The sequence below is a fragment of the Macaca fascicularis genome, chromosome 20, assembly GCF_037993035.2.
Source record: "Macaca fascicularis isolate 582-1 chromosome 20, T2T-MFA8v1.1".
In the NCBI taxonomy this organism is placed as follows: Eukaryota; Metazoa; Chordata; class Mammalia; order Primates; family Cercopithecidae; genus Macaca; species Macaca fascicularis.
In genome coordinates this window covers 29,368,054-29,389,368 of record NC_088394.1, presented here as the reverse complement: position 1 = coordinate 29,389,368, position 21,315 = coordinate 29,368,054, and the positions used below count along the sequence as shown (strand labels likewise).

At 47.5% G+C, this 21,315-nt stretch overlaps 1 protein-coding gene across 6 annotated transcripts; it reads right to left on the bottom strand.

Moving 5' to 3' along the window:
- Window positions 1-9,456: 9,456 nt before the first annotated feature.
- On the bottom strand, window positions 9,457-20,866 carry FUS (FUS RNA binding protein). Of its 6 annotated transcripts, none has more exons than XM_005591731.4 (15): window positions 20,778-20,866; window positions 18,590-18,614; window positions 18,330-18,499; window positions 17,050-17,191; window positions 16,667-16,845; window positions 16,204-16,474; window positions 14,551-14,585; window positions 13,029-13,061; window positions 12,160-12,263; window positions 11,264-11,393; window positions 10,921-11,022; window positions 10,665-10,788; window positions 10,224-10,324; window positions 9,956-10,103; window positions 9,457-9,663 (listed from the first exon to the last, which is right to left on the bottom strand). In XM_005591731.4, exons 1-15 carry the CDS (start codon window positions 20,788-20,790, stop codon window positions 9,624-9,626), a joined length of 1,617 nt encoding a protein of 538 aa, XP_005591788.2. In that variant the 5' UTR covers window positions 20,791-20,866; the 3' UTR covers window positions 9,457-9,623. The 6 variants fall into 6 exon arrangements, with proteins under 6 accessions (XP_005591788.2, XP_045238361.1, XP_005591790.2 ...); XM_045382426.2 differs by having other exon boundaries at window positions 17,050-17,194; window positions 18,348-18,499; XM_005591733.4 differs by having other exon boundaries at window positions 18,348-18,499.
- Window positions 20,867-21,315: the final 449 nt, after the last annotated feature.

Genomic DNA, 21,315 nt, shown 5'->3' with positions numbered 1-21,315 from the left:
CCCAGTGCCCTAGCACATGCTGACCCCTTTATCTCTGGACACATTGACATCTTCTACGTGCCCCAGACTGCCTATACGCATGCACTCCTCTGGATTTTAGAGGCTTTTCCCAGTGTCTCTGTGGCAATGCAAACCATGTGCTGGTCTACCTTCACAGAAGACTCCACCACTCCCCCGCTTAAATGGACGCTTAAATGGAGACATCTTTTCGACCTCTGTGCAAGTGCCTTGCATGTAGAAAGTAATCAATATATGGCAGTTACTGTGTATCTCTAGTATCTAACAGGAATTTTTTTTTTTTTTTTTTTTTTTTTTTTTTTTTTTTTTGAGATGGAGTCTCGCTCCGTCACCCAGGCTGGAGTGCAGTGGCCGGATCTCAGCTCACTGCAAGCTCCGCCTCCCGGGTTCACGCCATTCTCTGGCCTCAGCCTCCCGAGTAGCTGGGACTACAGGCGCCCGCCACCTCGCCCGGCTAGTTTTTTGTATTTCTTAATAGAGACGGGGTTTCACCGTGTTAGCCAGGATGGTCTCGATCTCCTGACCTCGTGATCCGCCCGTCTCGGCCTCCCAAAGTGCTGGGATTACAGGCTTGAGCCACCGCGCCCGGCCACAGGATTTTTTTAAACTTCACAGGAACCTAATCATTCTCATGGCATGGGGCCATATAGGTAACACATCCTTGCATGACAGACATCCTTAGAGTCACTACAAAAACCAGGGCAGGCCTGAGGGAAGGAAGTGGTTCCAGTAAGGTTTCCCTAAGATAAAACATTTCTTGGGGCTTCCTTTTTCCTTTGGGCTGCAGAAGAAAGAATCCTACCAGAAATCTCCTCAGATTTTAGGCATAGCATAGTGGTTAATGACAGTTCTATACCTAAAGAATAGAGGTTCAAGTGCCAGCCCCACCTCTCACTAGCTGTGTCAGCATCCCCTCTGTAAAGTGGGAGTGACAGGACATAGCTCATCCTCTAACAGCAGCTGGCTCATGTTAAGTACACCTCAGAGTTAGCAATCACCTCCACTAGGACGGTTCTGCTCCTAGCCCCTCAGTGGCTGAGAACTGCAGGTGGGCACCTGTGCTATCCCAAAAACAATCTAGAGTGCCTCTCTGGCAGCACCCCCAGACTCATTCTGTTGCTCCCAGTCCTAGTAGTGGCTCCATGGATGTGGAAAGCCCAGCCCCAGTCCCGATGGCCCCAGCCAACTCCAGCATCTTGGGACACATCCCAGACAAGCTGAAGGGCAACCACTGCTAATGGCAACATTCCTGCCAAGCCCCAGAACTGGACTTCAGAGACATTCAACAAAGTGAAGGAGCAACTCAAAATCATCTTCCCCTAACACCTGAAGGGCTCTCCCATGCTTCTCTGAGGCCCTGCAGGAACCAAATCCCATCCCTGTGCTGAGGACTCCCTCCATGATGGTCCAGATCTCTGCATACCAGCAAAAATCCCACAAAGAGGACAGCATCCTCTTTTTTGCTCAAACCTCCCATCTAAGCTTCACAAGACTTAAAAAAAAAATTAACAGAAGCCAGTGTTGGCTGGGCTTTTGCTAATTACAAAAACCCACATGCAGGACCCTGTCTTCCTTTTCCTTAGCTCCCAGCCAGCAGTTTATATAGAAATATAATCCTAGCACTTAGGGAGGCCGAGCAGAGAGGATTGCTTGAGCTCAAGAGTTCAAGACCAGCCTGAACAACCCAGGGAGACCTCATTTCCACAAAATAATTTAAATTAGCTGGACATGGTGGTTCATGCCTGTAGTCCAAGCCACTCGTGTGACTGAGGCGGGAGAATTACTTGAGCCCAGCAGTTGGAGGTTGCAGTGAGCTGTGATCATGCTACTGCACTCCAGCTTGGGCCACAGAGCAAGACCTGTCTCAAAAAAATAAAGCAGTGGGGTGGGGGAGGGAGAAAGATGAAAGTTTTGTACAAAGTCAAGTTCCCTTTCAGAAACAATTTGACTCTGCCAAACTCTAGAACGTTACTCTAAGAGAAGCGTTGAACCAACAGCAGCATTATCACCAGAAAGCCTGTCATAAATGCTTTCTTTGGGGGGAGGGCAGAGGGACAGTCTTGTTCTGTCACCCAGGCCTGCAGGCTGGAGTGCAGTGGTGGGAACACAGCTCATTGCAGCTTCAACCTCCCCGGCTGGGACCACAGGTACATGCCACACATTTTTTTTTTTTTTTTTTTTTTGAGATGGAGTCTCATTTCTATCACCCAGGCTTGAGTGCAGTGGCATGATCTCGGCTCACTGCAACCTCCACCTCCCAGGCTCACGCGATTTTCATGCCTAAGCCTCCCAAGTAGCTGGGATTACAGGTGCATGCCACCACACCTAGCTAAATTTTGTACTTCTAGTAGAGGTAGGGTTTCACCATGTTGGCTAAGCCGCCCACCTTGGCCTCCCAAAGTGCTGGGATTACAGGTGTGAGCCACTGCACCCAGTCAATGTTTTAAAATTTTGGTAGAGACAAAATGTCGTTGCTACCCAGGCTAGTCTCAACTCCTGGGCTCAAGTGACCCTCCCACTTCAGCCTCCCAAAGTGCTGGGATTACAGGAATAAGCCACCGCACCTGGCCTGAAATGCACATCTAGGGCCCCACCTGGACCTACTGAGCTAGAATCCATATGCTGACCAATGATAAAGTTCAATTTATAAATTAAGCACACGAGATTATTATACTGTACTGAAACTGTATAAGGCAAAACCATAGATAAGGGAGGATTCCTGTGTGTGTGTGTATATATATTTTTATCTTTTTAATCTGTATGTGTGTGTACATATATATTCCCCCCCCCCCCAAGTTATAGAGGATGTGGTTCTAGCCATCTCAGACTGACAGGTTTGCGCACCCCTGCTCACAAGGATGGGGATTTGCCTTGTTTCCTCCTCAAGGGCACAATGAACAGGATGGGTCAACTTTCCCTCAAAGTCTGGAAAATCAAAACCAAAAAACAAGCACAACAAGCCTAGGTTCCCCCCCCAACCTATTTTTTTTCTTTTTTTTTTAGATAGAGTCTTGCACTGTCACCCAGGCCAGAGAATAATGGCACAATCTTGGCTCACTGCAACCTCCACCTCCTGGTTTCAACCGATTCTCCTGCCTCAGCCTCTCAAGTAGCTGGGATTACAGATGCCTGCCACCACACCTGGCTAATTTTTTGTATTTTTAGTAGAGACAGGGTTCACCATGTTGGCCAGGCTGGTCTCGAACTCCTGACCTCACGATCTGCCTACTGCAGCCTCTCAAAGTGTTGGGATTACAGGCATGAGCCATCGTGCCTGGCCGCCAGGTCCGTTCTTAAGAACACTGCACTCAACAGTGACAAGGAATCTGTGTGATTGTGCAACACTGCCACCCCTCGGCGTGATGAGCACAGGCAGGATGTCACCTGGGAAACGGTTCCTGCCCACTTCATCCGGCCCTCTACTGCCCTTGCTTGGACCCTGCTCGCTGAAACGCTTCGTGGTTGGCTCCAGGGTCCAGCACCAGCACTCTCACAGGGACAGCACATCCACCATCTTCAACCCAAGCACCCAAGCTTTTCTCTGCCTCTTGCCCCTACACCGGTGGCCCTCAATTGTTTTCCAGTTAAGAGTCTCTACTGCCCCAGTATTTAGAGCTAAAGCCACAATCCAAGGAGCTGACAGCATTAACCACCAACAGAAAGCAGTATTTCTTCCAGCTCCAAACTCCTGCTCATAAACTACATTCTCCAAGTCTGTTACTGCCTCAAGGATACTGGGAATTTTAGACTCAATGGTCTCCAAAAGCTCTTAGAACACCTTGAGATTGAGGATCTAATACTTCTTTTTGTTTTTTGAGACAGAGTCTCACTCCATCGCCCAGGCTAGAGTGCAGTGGCGCGATCTCCACTCACTGCAACCTCCACCTCCTGGGTTCAACAAGCGATTGTCCTGCCTCAACCTCCCGAGTAGCTGGGACTGCAGGCGCCTGCCACTACGCCAGGCTAATTTTTGTATTTTTAGTAGAGTCGGAGTTTCACCATGTTGGCCAGGCTGATCTCGAACTCCTGGCCTCAGGTGAGGATCCAATATTTCTACAACAAAAAATCCTGGTCAGATGTGCTGGCACAACCCACTTGACAATACTTTTTCAGCTTATATATGCCAGCGCCATTGAAGACATTTGCATTAAGAAAGTGAACACCGCAATTGTAGACCTATTCTTCGAAGTCAAATTATTCCAAAATAGCCAGGTGCAGTACCACACCTGTAGTCCCAGTCATTCAGGAGCCTAAGGTGGAAGGATATCGCTAGGGCCTACTGAGACTAGCCAGGCCAAAAGTGAGACCCCGTGTCTTTAAAATTTCAAAATATAGTTAGAGATGAAAAAAGAGAGGGTTGGTCAGAACTGAGGATCCAAAGGTAAAAATGGAGTCAGAGTACTAGGGAGGAATGACTGCAGATAGGACCTCACATTCCATACTAAGTTTAGCCTCTCTTGCAGGCTACGATAGAAAGTGAGACCTGGTTACAGACTCCATGGTGGACGGTTAAAAGGGACAAGAAATGTCACCTCACACCTGTTAGAATGGCTGTATCAAAAAGATGAAAGATAACTAGCAAAGACGTGGAGGAAGGGAACCCCTGTACGCTGTTGGTGGAAATGTGGACTAATACAGCCATTATGGAAAATAGTAGGAAGTCTCCTCAAATAGCTAATAGAAGTATCCTATGACCTAGCAATACCACTTCTGGGTGTACATTGAAGGGAACTGAAATCTCCGTCGGCTGGGCACGGTGGCTCACGCCTCTAATCCCAGCACTTTGGAAGATGGAGGCAGGCGGAGCACCTGAGGTCAGGAGTTTGAGACCAGCCTGGCCAACATGGAGAAACCCCATCTCTACTAAAAACACAAAAGTTAGCTGGGCGTGGTGGTGCACACCTGTAATCCCAGCCACTTGGGAGGCTGAGGCAGGAGAATCGCTTGAACCTGGGAGGCAGAGGTTGCAGTGAGCTAAGACTGTACCACTGCACCCCAGCCTCGGTGACAGACCAAGACTGATCTGTCTGATCAAAAAAAAAAAATCCGTACGTCAGAGACATCCGCACTCCCACCCGATGCAGTGTTATTCACACTAGCCAAGATATGCAAGCAACCCAAGTGCCCAATTAACGGATGGATTTTTAAATGTGGTATGTTGACACAACAGAACACTATTCAGCTTTTTAAAAGGAAACTTATTTGTAACATGGGTGAATCAATGAATCTAGAAGACATTATGCTAAATGAAGTAAGCCACAGAAAGACCACCTGAATTCATACACATGGAATCTAGAAAGTCAAACTCGGAAGCTGAAAGTAGAATGGGGGTTACCAGAGGCTTGGAGGTATGGGTAAGCAGGGAGACAAAGGGTACAACACTTCAGGTACAAGAAATGAGTTCTGGTAAGCCACTGCACAGCATGGTGACTATAGTTCATAAATATGCCAGACACAGTGGCATGCAGCCATAGTCCCAGCTAAGAGGCTGAGAGCAATAAGATCACTTAAGCCCAGGAGTTCGAGTTCAGCCTGAGCAACATAAGGAGACCCGTCTCCACCCATTTATGCCATGCTGAGTGTTCCATTACAGGTGTGACCCACCACGCTTACCCAGAATACACCATTCCTGAATGATTGAAGTCTGTCTTCAATCATTTTTTGTTTTTATTTTTGGTCTGGTAATTCACACACACAAAATTTGCAACCTCCAGCATAAAAGGGCTGAAGTAACATAAATTTCAAAATTTGCTAAGAGTGGTTTTATATGTTCTCATTCATGCTAATGATATAAAGTTACAGATACGTTACTTAGCCCAATTTGATTCCACAATATGTACGTGTACAGAAATAGGACATTGTACCCCATAAATATATGCAAGTCAACTGAAAATAAAATTTTCATAGCCAGACGCAGTGTCTCATATCTCTAATCCCAACACTCTGGGAGGCCAAAGTAGGAGAATCACTTGAGCCCAGAGCAGTTTTGAGACAACCCTGAGCAACATGGCAAGATCCCATCTCTACAGAAAATACAAAAAAAGTTAGCCAGTCATGGTGGCAGGTGCCTGTAGTCCCGTCCCAGCTACTCTGGAGGCTGAGGTGGGCGGATTGCTTGGGGGTGGAAGGCAGAGGTTGCAGTTGGTCAAGATCACACCACTGCAATTCAGTCTAGGCGACAGAGTGACACACTGTCTCAAAAAAAAAATTTTTTTTTTCTTTAAAAAGGATGAGACTGGAAGTAGGAAGACTGGAAGTAGGAAGACATGCCTAAAGGTGATCAATGAGTCAAGTCTCACACGAGCTTAACTCCTGGTCAATCTACCCACCACTGACTTAACTGCAGCCCAGCATCCAAGTACTGAAACCCAGGAAGGCCTGGCACGAGATGGGGAAAAAAAGCTGATAGGGCTAACCGAAGACTACATCAAGGAAGGGGCAAACAGACCTACAGCACACCTCTCCCCACCCTCCTCACTTCCTAGTTAGCCTGTCCCAATTCCAACTCACAAAAATGGGGCACCTAATGCTTCAAGACAGATTTCAATCATTCAGTTAAGAGTATTCTGGGCTGGGCACGGTGGCTCACGCCTGTAATCCCAGCACTCTGGGAGGCCGAGGTAGGTGGATCACAAGGTCAGAAGATCGAGACCACGGTGAAACCCTGTCTCTACTTTAAAAAAAAAAAAAAATTTGCCAGGCACGATGGTGGGTGTCTGTAGTCCCAGCTACTCAGGAGGCTGAGCTTGCAGTGAGCTGAGATTGTGCCACTGCACTCCAGCCTGGGCAACAGAGCGAGACTCCATCTCACAAAACAAAAGAGTATTCTGGCCAAGCACGGTGGGTCATACCTGTAATCCCAGCACTTTGGGAGGCTGGGGCAGGCAGGTCACTTGAGCCCAGTTCAAGACCAGCCTGGGCAACCCAGCGAAACCCTCCTAATTAAGAAAAAAAAAAAAAAATTACCCAGGTATGGTAGCGAGGGAGCACCTGTAGTCCCAGCTACTCGGGAGGCTGAGGTGGGAGGTTGGCTTCAGAGGCACCAATGTTCTCTCGGCTGCTAGGTGTCTCTATCCGTTCTCCTGGAAAATGCCCCCAAACTGGACCTACCCACTGAACAGTCACTTGGGACCCTATTTCCTTTTAAGGCCAAGGCCAATCACATAAGCCATTTGAAGGGCACAGGAACTTGACACTAACAGTCCCAGTAATCAGGTCTTACAAGGAGCTTCAACCTCCTCCACTCCTGGAAGAAAGAGATCAGGGGACCACAACCAAAGCTAGACTCCTGATAGGCAAAGCACCAACAGTGAACTACTCAGAAATATCCTATCTGGCCATTTCAACTAAACATTTAACAAAGAAACCAACAGCAGCAGGGACAGGGACAGAACTGCCACATCCTTGTTCTCAGAGGACTTCTCTACATGTACCAAGTCAAAGCAATGCCTGGGAAGGCCCACTTGACAATCCTACAACATGCCAGACTACTCTTAGCCTACTGTTGCTTAGAGAGCACTCCAATGCTGGCAGGGAAGGTAAACCTGCTATTCCTTTTAAAAGTCAGTTTCTTGGGAGGCCGAGGTGGGCGCATCACCTCGGGTGAGGAGTTCAAGACCAGCCTGACCATCATGGAGAAACCCTGTCTCTACTACAAATAGAAATAAACTAGCTGGGCATAGTGGCACATGCCTGTAATCCCAGCTATCACTTGAACCCAGGAGGCAAAGGTTGCAGTGAGCCGAGAATGCGCCACTGCACTCCAGCCTGGGGACGAAGAGCAAAACTCCATCTCAAAAAATAAAGTCCTAGCTTCTGTGCCTCAAATCACCAAGATTTAAGGTTGCAGCAACTCTTCTGTAAAGAACATACTTAAGGAACACACTTGAAAATTTGAGGACGGCCGCGTGCAGCGGCTCATGCCTGTAATCCCAGCACTTTGGGAGGCCAAGGCAGGTGGATCACCTGAGGTCAGGAATTGAGACCAGCCTGGTCAACATGGTGAAACCACATCTCTACAACACAAAAATTAGGTGGGCCTGCAGACCCAGCTACTCGGAAGGCTGAGGCAGGAGACTCGCTTGAACTCGCGAGGCGAAGGTTAGTGAGCCAAGAGTGCACTCTAGCCTGCATGACAGAGCAAGTCTCCAAAAATAAAAATTTGAGATGAAAGCACATCCCAATTGGGGGTCCCCAGCACATTTATAAGCTATGTTTGTGATGGCAGCTGTCTTATAAACCAAGTTTGAAAACCCCGTTAACTAAAACCTTTTTGCTCTTGGGTTAATTTTACGCTCTGTGTAATTAAAATAAAAAGCATGCTTTAAAGTAACTGCTTGCCAGGTATGTGCAAGTTTTCAGCCACATGGTAAGAGGCTGAAGGGCACTGCTCCAAGGTTTTAACTCACTGGCTGCAACCCCTTCTCCGCTCTATCACTCATTCCCTCAGGAGGGCCTTCCACCCTCCAATCAAAAACGATCAAGCCTAAAATCTCAAAATGTCAATGACCTCAAGCCCTCCGAGTACAGGCAGGATGTGAAAGTGACCCAGCCAGACCAGTCTCCTTACAGCAAGTATCTACCCAAACCCCATTCACCAGGGTAGCTACGAAGGGAGTCACTCGCCTCCTTTAAATACAAGCAACTACCTCTACCTTCCTTTCGCAGAAAACCTTCCCCCTCTTCACCATCTCCGTTTCCCAAGTCTCTTATTGTAGCATCCTCTTAAGACCTAAGTAAACCAGTGTGGGATAGGAATTTGGCCTCTTCAGGATCTCCTGCATGATGGTTTCAAGTCAAAATGCCATAAAACGGAAATGGAGTCAAGAAATCTTGAGTAGGACTCACTTCCAGCTTTCCCATTTTCTGGTTCTGAGAGCCATGTAATTCAGGTACTTCCTTCTCAGCCGTTAACTGTCTGGTCTCCCAGGGTTGACGATTAGATCCTGACTCCACAAACTCTGCAGCACTCAGCAGGCACTAAGTTACTCTCCCTGTGAAAGACCCAGAGTGGCTAAGCACTCTCCACCATGGTCAGATGTGAATACTGCCCCATTTAAATCTAATTTGTTTGAGCCTCACCATTAAATGTGCCAAAAGATGCAAGAGTTCTTAAAAAGTTCTTAAACTGCTGCAAATAAACTAAGACCAATATGCAAATAAATGTGGTAAAGGAAAAATTCCCCATAGCTGGGCAAATTTAGGCCAACACTCATGACATCCCATGTTCTACATTTCTCATTTATACATCCAACTTTGCCCATGACAGGAAAGTTTCATATCTGCTCTCAAGGGGTATCATTTGGCCTTCTCCCCTGGATTAAACACTGTATTCCAGTTCCTGCTGGGCAGGGTAATCTGAACAGGAAAACTCCCCACCTTCCTGATTGGGACATCATCAATCTTCCAGGAAACTGAAGAGGGGGAAGAGGAACAAAATTTAACTAAAATGGTCATTTTTAATGGGAACCAGAGGTATAGTTACAATTACATAGTCCGACACAAAAAAACCCTTGGGTGATCAGGAATTGGAAGGTTACAAAATAACGAGGGTAACACTGGGTACAGGACAAAAAGCTGTTCCAGAATCTGGGAAGCCAGGCTAATTAATACGGCCTCTCCCTGCGATCCTGTCTGTGCTCACCCCTGCAAAAAAAAAAAAAAAAAAAAATTAAGTATCCATTGTATTTGAGTTACCAGTCTCTCCAAGCCTAGATATCCTATCTGCCCCTCCTACCTAAATCAGCGAGTATCTTATCTCAAGTGGGTCTACAGATTCATTCCTCCTGAGTTAATTTTCCTTCCCTCTCCACTACTGGTTACAATCTCAGGTCCTTCCATCTAGCCCTCAAAATGAAACCACTTTCTCAACAAAACCCTGTTATCCTATGGCCTCTGTTCACCTGCTCTACTTTTTTATTCTGATTTAAAGTCTCACCTGGAATCCATCTTGCCAGGGCCAAAGCCGCCTCTGTCCCCACCACCCCGGCCCCCTCGGAAGCCTCCACGGTCCCCTCCACGGCCCCGGTAGCCGCCTCGATCATAGCCTCCTCTGCCACCACGACGATCATCCCCGTAGTTTCCCCCTAGGACAAAAGAAGTAAGATCTATCATATTCCCATTCCCCTACCTTCCCCGAGCCTCCCTGCTGAAAAATTAAGGATTCTTTGGTCCCAGCTCCTTAGCAACAGGTCTGCCTTTCTTACCCATGTGAGAGCCACCTGGTCCCCCTCCTGGGCCATCTGGTTTAGGGGCCTTACACTGGTTGCATTCATTCCTCCAAGAGAAGTTCATATTCTCACAGGTGCTAAGGAGAAGGAAGACAATTAGTCTAGAGGAATGGGGAATAGACGAGACCTAGAAGTAGGAAAAAACTACCATGACTTTAGAGATACAGTGAGGAAACTGAGGCTTCAGAAAGACAAAAAGGCTTGCTTCTCAAAGCCAGGAACAAAAATCATTACTGAACCCAATCCATTACCTTTCCCATTACATCAACCTTACCTAGGTAAGCTTTTGGCTAAATCTGACCCCAACAGTGTGGCCTTGACATTTACTTCTTTGGAAAACACGCACACACCTCATTACCATAATATCAAAGAGCAGGCATGTGAGAGAACTAAGAAAAAAAATTAAGTTTCACTCACGGATTAGGACACTTCCAGTCACCAGCTCGCTGCTGTCCTCCACCGCCACCACCTCCGCTGGGAAATCCTCCCCGGCCACCACCACCACTGCCACCACCTCCATAGCCTCCACGGCCCATGGGTCCTAATGCAGATAAAACAAGTATGGGTCTGCTCCCCCTCCAAGTTTGGTAAACCTAACCCATTCCATGCAAGCCTTTACCATCTTCTCTACTCTCATCACCCCCCTTTGCACCAACAGCAGGTAGCGCCTCACCTCCTCGCCCTCGGCCTCCACGACCATTGCCACCACCCCGATTAAAGTCTGCCCGGCGAGTAGCAAATGAGACCTTGATAGGATTTCCGGAGAATTCTTTACCTAGAGAAATAAAAAAGTATCAAGAGACTTTAAATGCAAGATACATTAATCCAAAAATACAAGATAAGCGTGCCTTTCTCAAATGGTTTATAATCTACTGACTCATAAGCAAAAATGAGACTATTTGAAACCGCAGCTAAAGTGCCGGAAGACTCAAATGAACCCTCAAACTATGACTTGCTTCCTATGACTTGCTGCCCTATATCCTCAGCCCCACCTCTGCCAGCCTTCTCATACATACCATCAAACCAGTCAATAGCTGCTTTAGCGGAAGGTGGGTCATCAAAAGAGACCGTTGCCTCTCCCTTCAGCTTGCCAGTCTCCCTGTCTGTGTACAAATTAATCATGGGCTGTCCCGTTTTCTTGTTTGTCTGAAGAAAGCAAAATGAGGTAACATCAATTTTATTTTCTTTTTTTTTTTTCTTTTTTTTTTTTTTGAGACAGAGTCTCGCTCTGCCGCCCAGGCTGGAGTGCAGTGGCGTGATCTTGGCTCACTGCAAGCTCCGCCTCCCAGGTTCACGCCATTCTCCTGCCTCAGCCTCCCGAGTAGCTGGGACTACAGGCGCCCGCCACCTCGCCCGGCTAGTTTTTTTGTATTTTTTAGTAGAGACGGGGTTTCACTGTGTCAGCCAGGATGGTCTCGATCTCCTGACCTCTTGATCCGCCCGTCTCGGCCTCCCAAAGTGCTGGGATTACAGGCTTGAGCCACCGCGCCCGGCCGGTAACATCAATTTTAAAGGCTACAGTACTCCCTTTCCATATTCTTCCTCTAGAACATGAGGTTTATCATTCCCAAACTTCAGCTCCCCTCTTCCTAGTTACTTCGTCCTACCTCACATGTAAACCTCCATTGAGGAAAACTGTCTTTCCCTCCAATATTGAAGGATAAAACTAAAAGTTACTATAAAGTACAAATTTCAGAGTTCAGGGCATTCTTATCAGTTATACTTTTCGTGTTAAGATAGAACTTCTTTTAGAAAACAGTAACTAAGGCTCTTTCCTCAACAAATTAAGCTGGCAACAACCATTAAGATTTGTTTTTACTGCTGGCAACCATTAAAGACTTGCTTTTACTAATGTGTGAAATCCAAAAGCCTGCAACACTGACAGAAGGCACCCACTCCGCTCCACAAGTACCTTAATAATACCAATCTGCTTGAAGTAATCAGCCACAGACTCAATTGTAACATTCTCACCCAGGCCTTGCACAAAGATGGTGTTGTTGTCTGAATTATCCTGTTCTGCTTGTTGAACAGAGAAGAAAATGCGAATGTGAAAAGGTAAAATAAATGACATAGGAAAAAACCTAAAGCACCTAGTATCCATCAAGCAACTCGTATTATTTGGTTTATGAAGACAACTGAAAAATCCACATCCCTTTTGAGTCCCTATATGCCACCCACGCTGATAAATTTCAAATTTAGTTTGAAAATTATCCTTTGAAACATGTTAACACACAGTATACAGTATGGAAACACGGGCTCAGGAGTGAAATGCCCAAGACCACACAAAAAAGCCCATCAGTATTTATCAACTTCCAGTTGAAGGTCCCGAATTAAGAGACCCATTTTACATTCAAATCTAGTACACAAACATCAATACAATCTAAACAAGAATTCAATGCTTTACTTCATGTGGTCTGGTCTTTCATTCACTAGTTTTTATTTACCAGCTTGGACATGATCCACATTTTTAAAAAACCACTGCTGTAAAAACCATCTGAGTGTGGTGCAGACACATCGACATCACTAGGGACTTCTTAGAAAGGTAGGTTTTCAGGGTCATCTCAGACCTTCTAAATCGCTGGGGGTGGAACCCGCAAGCCAGGTATTTCTGAGAAATACTTAATAATGAATACTTCTCACTGCTAGCTAAGGATACACCTAACTCCCTTCCTTCTCTATCCCCTTTTTTTCAGTTTCCTTTTTATAATAGTTTCAAAGAATATCCAGGCAAAGTCTTGATACCACTTTAGCCACTCTTCATGCCACCACCTGTGAACTCACCGGAGTCATGACGTGATCCTTGGTCCCGAGGGCCTTAAGTGACATGGAAAAAAAGAACAAAAAAAAAAACAAAAACAAGGAAGAGGAGCTGTTAGTCAACAGGAAAAAATGGACAAGGAAAAAAATCAACACCAAATCCAAACTTGTAAAGTATCATGTAAGTGCTCACAGCCTCACTCCAAACCCTTTCCTGGGTCGCCTGCCCGGAGAAAATTCTAGGCAGGCCCCTTAAGATCTGTAACTTGAGTCTCCACAGAGACAACTCCACACTTCAGAAAATGCTGCCTCCCCCAGCTCAAGCTGGGAAATGTCCTCAGCACAGATGGCAGGGGAAAGGGAGACCCATTAAAGTGAACAAACCAACTCAGCTTGGCCCAGTTCTCTCACCCGAGAGAAGAGAGATGGGCTCGCCACCAGCCATGAGATGTGCATCCATCCAGTTTCTCCCAACTTTACCAAAGACACTTATCCCTTGTGGAACAATTTTTAATTTCATCTTTAGAAACCATCCTTAAAACCGTGTTATGTTTCCCCAAAACCACATGAAAATAAAAACCATACATAATAGCTATTGTATTTTTTAAGCATGTCCCAGGGAACAGACCAGAAATCTTACTTTCGTAATGCAGCCTCTATTTTGTTTTTCCAGAGACCATCTTTGACCAATGTTTATCTGAATTCGCCATATATAAATATTGTACCCACACGCAATGACACCTAAGTTATGAACCCAAGCCTTTGGCTTTAAATGTTGAGACAAATCAAGAAACCTTTTGTTAGTTAACCAAACCAGAAAAGTTCCAGCTTACTGGGAGACTTCTCAAATTTGTCATTTTTCCATGAATTCAGTTTGTGCTGTTTAAGACCTTCCTGGTCCATGAATTCAGTTTGTGCTGTTTAAGACCTGGTTATTTCCCATGAGCCACACATGCTTCCAATCTTTCTTGAAGTAGTGCACATGTTCCTTCCCAGAGCTAGTTTCTATTTGCCCATCTGAGTTAAGTCCATATACATAGAATTGCATTCATTGACACCATTCCGTACTTTATAAAGGTATACCAACTTCACCATTCTTAGGGCAATGTTACATCCCTCTTCCAGAATTAAAACATTTGGAGGTTGTCTCCCACTCTCACACACACACAAGCCTTGGACACAATGATCAAAAGGATCCTAAAGTCAAGATGGCACCACGTGTTCCAGCACGCACTCTCCAGTTTCTCATGATGATGGTCACTAAGTGCCAGGTGTGGCAACAGCCCTGTCCAAGGCCTACTAAACCCCTCTTATTAACCTGGGGCAAACCCATTTGGTAAAAGACGACTACTGAATCTTACCCCTGCCTGCTCCAGGTTAGCACACACCAGGCAACAGGTGGCATTCTACCCTACCCCTTTATGGAGGTGGTTCTGGACACTTCAAAACCTTTGACATTTAAATTAACACGCTAAGACATCTGCAAATGAACAATCAGACAAAGCATTGCTGGGAGTTGGGAATTTTGGAAACTCTGTTCACTTACCACCAAATTTATTGAAGCCACCACGGTCACTTCCGCTGGAGAAGACAAGTTAGAAGAAAGGACATGAAGCTTCCAACGGCTACAAAAGGGTGTTTTTTGATTTTGTTTAACATTTCCCAAACACGGGTAGGTGTTTTTGGAAAAAGATACAAGTGGCTACTAAAATACATCCCTTCCTGACCACCCCTTGTCTGACCTTTGAGCATGTCACACACACGTGTGCAATTTCTCAGACACAGTTTATAAAGATTTTGCTTTAAAAGGTTATGTATCTATTTCCTCTGGAAAAAAATGACCCATTTTCCTTGGTCGTTCTTCCGATGGAGCAGATGTTTTTTTTTCCTCTTGTCGCAAGTGGTTGACAACCAAGTAGTTGGTTTAAAAACCCTACCCCAATTTACCCAGAAGACATTTCACACCAGGCTGGGGTAGCCTTGAACACACTTTTGTGGTTTTTGCTTTGAAAGCAGCAAGCAGACCCAACCCCATTCCATAAAAAGTCAAAACCAAAGGCAACTTCCCCTTAAAGCAAGACAAACTTAGCTAAGCTCTGTCCTAACTACTGAGCTGTTTTTAATCTCCCCCAACCCCCGGGGTCACCCCTTCTACACTGCGAGAAGAGCGGAGTATTTTGCAATGTCACCTTTCATACCTGTGGCACATAAAATGCAGAGCAAGTTAACAGTCACATAACAGTTGTTTTTCTTTTTAAAGTTTTGCATTAAACACACGCACACAACAGAGTTTTCCTCATTTTTGTACGTTTTTGAGATTGCCCCCACCCACCTCTGCATACTTACCATATCCAAACTCAGTTTAAAAATCTACTTTTTCCAAAAACAGTTACACTGACATTCCTGCCCTTTTTCAAGGGAGACAGAGTGGGGTCCTTCAAATCGTATTTACCGACAGATTTGACAACTGTTTTAACATCAAATCTAAGGTTTTACTTCAAATCAACTTCAGCAGGAAGGAAAGAAGGTCCAGTTGGACAAGCTGATGAATTTTAAGTAACCAGGGTAAGGCAGACAGTGGAACAACTAGGTGGGAGACCACTGTCAAGCATATTTTTGCCCAAAAGGTCTGCACACTTCAGTCAGTTGGTCCCATAAACCAAGTCACACCCAAAATCAATGTCGGTCAAATTGGTGCAAATCAAGCTCGTGGATTCAAATGACTACAGAAAACGGGAAGAGTAACCAATTCCTGGAAGCTGAAGTCAGGTTAACCATTACCAACTCCCTAGAGGACACACGGGAACACACATACCAAGTTTCCCTACTATTTCCCAGGAGTGGGTTCATCGGTTTCCCTTGCAGAGAAAGAAGTCTTCACTTCCATGTTTCTTGCCTAGGATATCAATGACTCCAATCCATACGTATTGGAAATCTATGTATGATTTCTTTTTTTTGGAAACAAGTATCAATACTCAAAATCTCTATTCGGTGGTATGGATGGGAGTTCAGGCTCCCAAATTCTCACAAAAATAAAATGGGGATGTAAAAAGAAAATCACTGCCCCCAAATCAAAGCCCTCACAAATCCCCCAGACAACAAGAATACTAAACCATGCATTAGGGACTGGCTTCAGGGAGATTCATGCAATCCTCCACACTCCCCACCAAAGATACTCCCTGGCTCATGAGACACCTACCCCATGCCACCTCTGCCTCCACGGCCACCTCCACGACCTCTGGGTTCATAGCCACCACTGCTGCGGTTGTAACCACCACCACCGCCGCCGCCACCACTGCTGCCGCCCCTGCCACGGCCTCCACGGTCCTGCTGTCCGTAGCCACCGCCGCCTCCACCACTCTGGTCTTGATTGCCATAACCACCACCACCACCACCACTGCCGCCGCCGCCACCGCCGCCGCCGCCACCACTACCACCACTCATGGAGGATTGATCTTGGCCATAGCTACCTGTGAGAAAAAAAAGGATGGTTTAAAAAAAAAATTGTAAAGTAGCACAAAAAGGTATGACAAGTGCCAGGCAATGAAGTACAAAAGAAATTAAAAAGACAGCTAGGAAATAAAACAGGAACCCTTTTAGGCTAAAACAGAATACAAATCCTTATAGAAAATGGGCTGCAGACAAAGCTGAGGACATCTCACCTCCACCTCCACTACCACTGCTGCTGCTGTTGTACTGGTTCTGCTGTCCATAGCCCTGAGGGGGATTATAGCTTTGCTGCTGTCCATAGCTTTGCTGCTGTCCACCATAGCTAGGCTGCTGGCCGTAGCCCCCACTCGGGGGCTGCCCATAGCTGCTGGTCTGAGAACTGCTACCGTAACTAAGGAAAACAAACAAAAAACACAATCACAATCCCAGCATAGCCCCCCAATTTCCTTTTAGTGGATTCCATTCTCTGTACTCAACACAGGCTCCCCTACCCCAATTATACCTCTAAACTGCTCCTACTGCTGCTGGTCCCTTTATCATTCCTCATCAATTCACCCCTCTTTTCAAGCCTTCCCCGACATCGACACCACCGTACCTTCCCGAGGTGCTGCTGGGAGTTGGCTGCTGGCCATAGCCAGGGTAGGAGGACTGCTGCCCATAAGAAGATTGGGAGCTCTGGCTACTGCCATAGCCGCCAGTCGAGCCATATCCCTGGGGAGCTGACTGAGTTCCATAGCCTGCTACAAGAAAAAAGAAGTCACAAAAGCCACCAGGAAAAAGAAAATGTAAGAAATGTGTTAAAACATATACAACCTAATACCTATACTCAAAAAGTCAGCCTTTCAGAAGCTGTTCATAATCTTGCAACTCATAGTTACCCTCCTTTCAAAGCCCAAAGTTAATGCTCCAACTTCTATCCTCTCTAAGACAGTTCCAATTTAACCCCGCCAACCCCAACACCCTCTAATCCCAAGCCCAAGGATTCCTGTTAACAGCACTGTGATATGCAGCTGTGCATGCAGTTACGTACAGGACAACCACCTTTCTTAGTTACACTTCAGGACCTTGGGGCAATCCCACCTCCTTATGTATCACATGATTTCATACATTTGTTTCAAGCATAACCATTTTCTCCATTTAAGAATTGGCCTAAAACTGGTTCTCCCGTTAGAAAATATGCTCTTTCATGCTGAGATGGGAAATGAGAGTCATAAAAATTAAAAGCCAAAGAAAACAAATGTAAACAGAATCACAAACCAAAAAACATTTTTGTTTTTTGAGATGGGGCCGCAATACACTGCCCAGGCTGGAATGCAGTCGCTGTTCAGTCACTATCATAGCTCACTGCAGCCCCAAACTCCTGAACTCAAGGAATCCTCCTGCCTCAGACTCCTCAGTAGCTGGGACTACAGGTGTGCCACAATGCCCTGTAAAGGACTCAGATCCCAAAGAGTTTTAAGAATTATACACTCATTTAGGGAAAAGAAATATGGAAGAGTTTCAACACTTCAGTCCTGCTCAGGTTTAAGAAAAGGGACATTCAGGGCGTGATGGCTCACAACTGTAATCCCAGCACTTTGGGAGACTGACGCAGGTGGATCACAAGGTCAGGAGTTCTAGACCAGCCTATCGAACATGGTGAAACCCCATCTCTACTAAAAATACAAAAATCAGTAGGGCGTGGTAGCAGGTGCCTGTAATCGCAGCTACTCAGGAGGCTGAGGCAGGGGAATTGTTTGAACCCGGGAGGCGGATGTTGCAGTGAGCTGAGATAGCACCATTGCACTCCAGCCTGGGCAACAGGATGAGACTCCGTCTCCCAAAGAAAAAGAAAAAAAAGAAAAGCAATATTCAGAAAGAGCAGGAAGAGGTGACCTGCTGAGAAAGACTCACTGCTCTGGCTCTGGCCGTAAGAAGAATAGCTGCTCTGGCCATAGCCTGAAGTGTCCGTGGACTGGCTGTAACCGCTGTAACTCTGCTGTCCGTAGGGCTGACTGCTCTGCTGGGAATAGCCCTGCCCAGGCTGGGTGGGGTAGGCCCCATAGCTAGATGAAAGGAAAACCAGCGTGATCAGAAAACACAGCTTGACCACCCTTCCCCTCTACAAACTCTGGAAGCCCAAAAACAGCACTCACCTTTGGGTTGCTTGTTGGGTATAATCTGCAAAAAAAAAAAAATACAATCACATTATCTTCAGCCGCCACTCTGAAACAGTTGAATTAAAGCTAAATTCCTTAACTCAAGCACTGATGAATAAATAGGACCACACAGGCCAGGTGCGGTGGCCCACGCCTATAATCCCAGCACTTTGGGAGGCCGAGGTGGATGGATCACTTGGGGTCAGGAATTCCAACCAACATGAAGCCCCATCGCTAATAAAAATACAAAAAATTAGCCGGGTATGGTGGCGCACGCCTGTAATCCCAGCTATTTGGGAGGCTGAAGCAGAAGAATCGCTTGAACCCGTGAGACAGAGGTTGCAGATCGCGCCACTGCACTCCAGCGTGGGCGACAGAGCGAGACTCCGTCTCAAAAAAAAAAAAAAAAAAAAAAGCATCACGTTTCAATAAAGGGCATAAAATTCCCCCATTGAGACACTGGTTGAGAAGAGTAGCAAACTGGCCTATCAGCCAAGTGTTCTTACAAAAAAGAAAAAGTGAAGAAAATGCAAGTTTCTACAGAGTCCCAGAAGCCTTAACCGTTGGAAAAACCAAGGTCTTGGTGGACAGCCACAACTTTCTGCAAGACCAATTCATGTCAGTGATTGCTCTAAAACATCGCGCATTCGCTTCTTCCACTCTATAACAAAGCCATTATTGCCAGGAGTCAAAACAGACTAACTCGCCCAAAGTCGTAGAGCTACCAAGTAGCACAGGTCTGAATTCGAGCAGTGTTCAGATTGTGGCCTCTACTCTCTCAGCCCAGACCCACAGAAGAATGTCTCAAAAAAGGCCATTCTGCACTCTTTGACCAATTCCGGAGAAGAAGTGGCCTTTTTAGTGCAAAGCCAGAGAATCAAGAGCCCTTGGACCCCAAATGACAGAGATCATCCAAGTGCTCGCCTTAAGAGGCCAAAGTCAACAGGTACTCGAGTCCCCAGCCGTGGGGCTCCAGATGGTTCTGTTTTCTCATCTACCCTGCCTTCCCCTGGGCGAACCAAAAGCAACGAAAGCCCTTTTGAAACGCCCCACTTTAAATACACGAACAAGATCAACTCATCCTCCCAGCGCAGGAAACGCGGCGCTTCCCCCGCAGGAAAAGGGAAAGGACCAGGAGAGGGTGTGGCCTCGACGGCTGTTATTCTCCGTCCCAATCTCAGAAAAAAGAAATTTAGACCAGGCGTGGAAGCTCACGCCTGTAATCCCGACACTTTGGGAGGCCGAGGAGGGCGGATCACCTGAGGCCAGCAATTCGAGACGGGCCTGACCAACATGGTGAAACCCCGTCTCTACTAAAAAACACAAAGATTAGCCGGGCTGTGGTGGCAGGCGCCTGTAATCCCAACTACTAAGGAGGCTGAGGCAGGAGAATCACTTGAACCCAGGAGGCGGACATTGCAGCAAGCTGAGATCGCACCACTGCACTCCAGCCTGGGCGACAGAGGGAGATCTTGACTCAAAAAAAAAAAAAAATTGGGGCGGGAAAAACTCTCGGGCCAGGTCCCCGAGTCCGTTGGTGGAACCACGACCACCTCCTCCAAACCGTTAAGCCGGAGCGCGGCCCAGATACCGAGCCTCCGCCCCCAGCCGCGTGGCAACCGAGGCGGGAATGGAGCGGTCCCGCCCCTTCGCGAAAGACCACAGAGGAACAAGGCTCACACCGGACGCGCGCCGCCAAGTCTTCCGCGAAGGGTCTCGCGACAAAAAGCTGAACCGACACGAGGCGGGGAAGGGGTACCCGCGCCGCGAAGGGGGAGGGGCCCGCAGAGCGCGTGCGCGCCGCGAGTGCCCGGATGCAGCACTGCGACAAAGCGGGCCTGAGCGCGGGGCCGGGAGTTGGGGGAGGCGAGGCCACGGAAACCGGGCATTTTCCACCCTCACCTGATGCTTCAAACCCCTAAGAAGCGTCCCTCCCAACGACCACCCCAAGCAAACGGACTGCGAAGAGAAGACTTGCCGCCCCGCGCGCGAGGGCCAGAGGAGCGAAACAAAATGGCGACACCAGCCTCCTCCAGTTACCCCTCTCCGCGGTTTCCCGCCACAGGGGCACGAAAGAATCCCACACAGGATCGCCACCCCGGTCCCACCTAAAATGAAAAGCCTAGGTGGGAGGCCTCGGCCCGGTGCGCCGCCGCCGCCGCCGCCGCCTCGCGCCCTTACCTACCGTTTGAGGCCATGTCGGCGCACGCGCGCACAGCCAAGCAAGCAACAAGATTCCAACAACGCAGAGCACCGACGCCTGGAGGACTGAGCAGCCCCGCCTCCTGCGTCGAAGCTTAAGTACGTCCCGCCGCCTACGCACCGCGCAGGCGCGCACCAAACGCGGAAGAGCAGGGGGAGGAAGGAAAGCGCTCCGCCCCCTTCCTAGCGCAGGTAGAGGTTCCGAGCATGCAGATGGGAAACGAGCTAACTAGAATCATGCAAATACTATACATAATGATATTTTTTGGGGAAGAACCCCTCTCTCCTCGGCAGGACTAGCCCACGATCTAACTCCACCCCCATGAAGGCACAGTGGTACGGCCTGAGTGCCCGCTGGGGGCGGGGCGGGGCGGGGCCGGGCGGCTGGGGACAAAACTGGAGTCACCGCCGGGAGTCGCGGGGTGGAACCGACATTCCTGTGGCCGGGCCTCTTCGCTGGGCCCCGCTTTCACCCAGGACGGCGAGCTCCTGCCCTCCGCCCTCTTGCCGCTGTATGGGGC

Bases quoted from the DNA above. Each gene is read 5' to 3' on its own strand.
- FUS (XM_005591731.4), bottom strand. The intron at 17,192-18,329 runs GTCACCTCTTCC...TTCTTGTAGCAG, and splicing joins CAGTGAGTCTTTCTCAGCAG to GCTATGGAACTCAGTCAGCT. The intron at 16,475-16,666 runs GTGAGATGTCCT...TTTTTCTCACAG, and splicing joins CAGTGGTAGTGGAGGTGGAG to GTAGCTATGGCCAAGATCAA.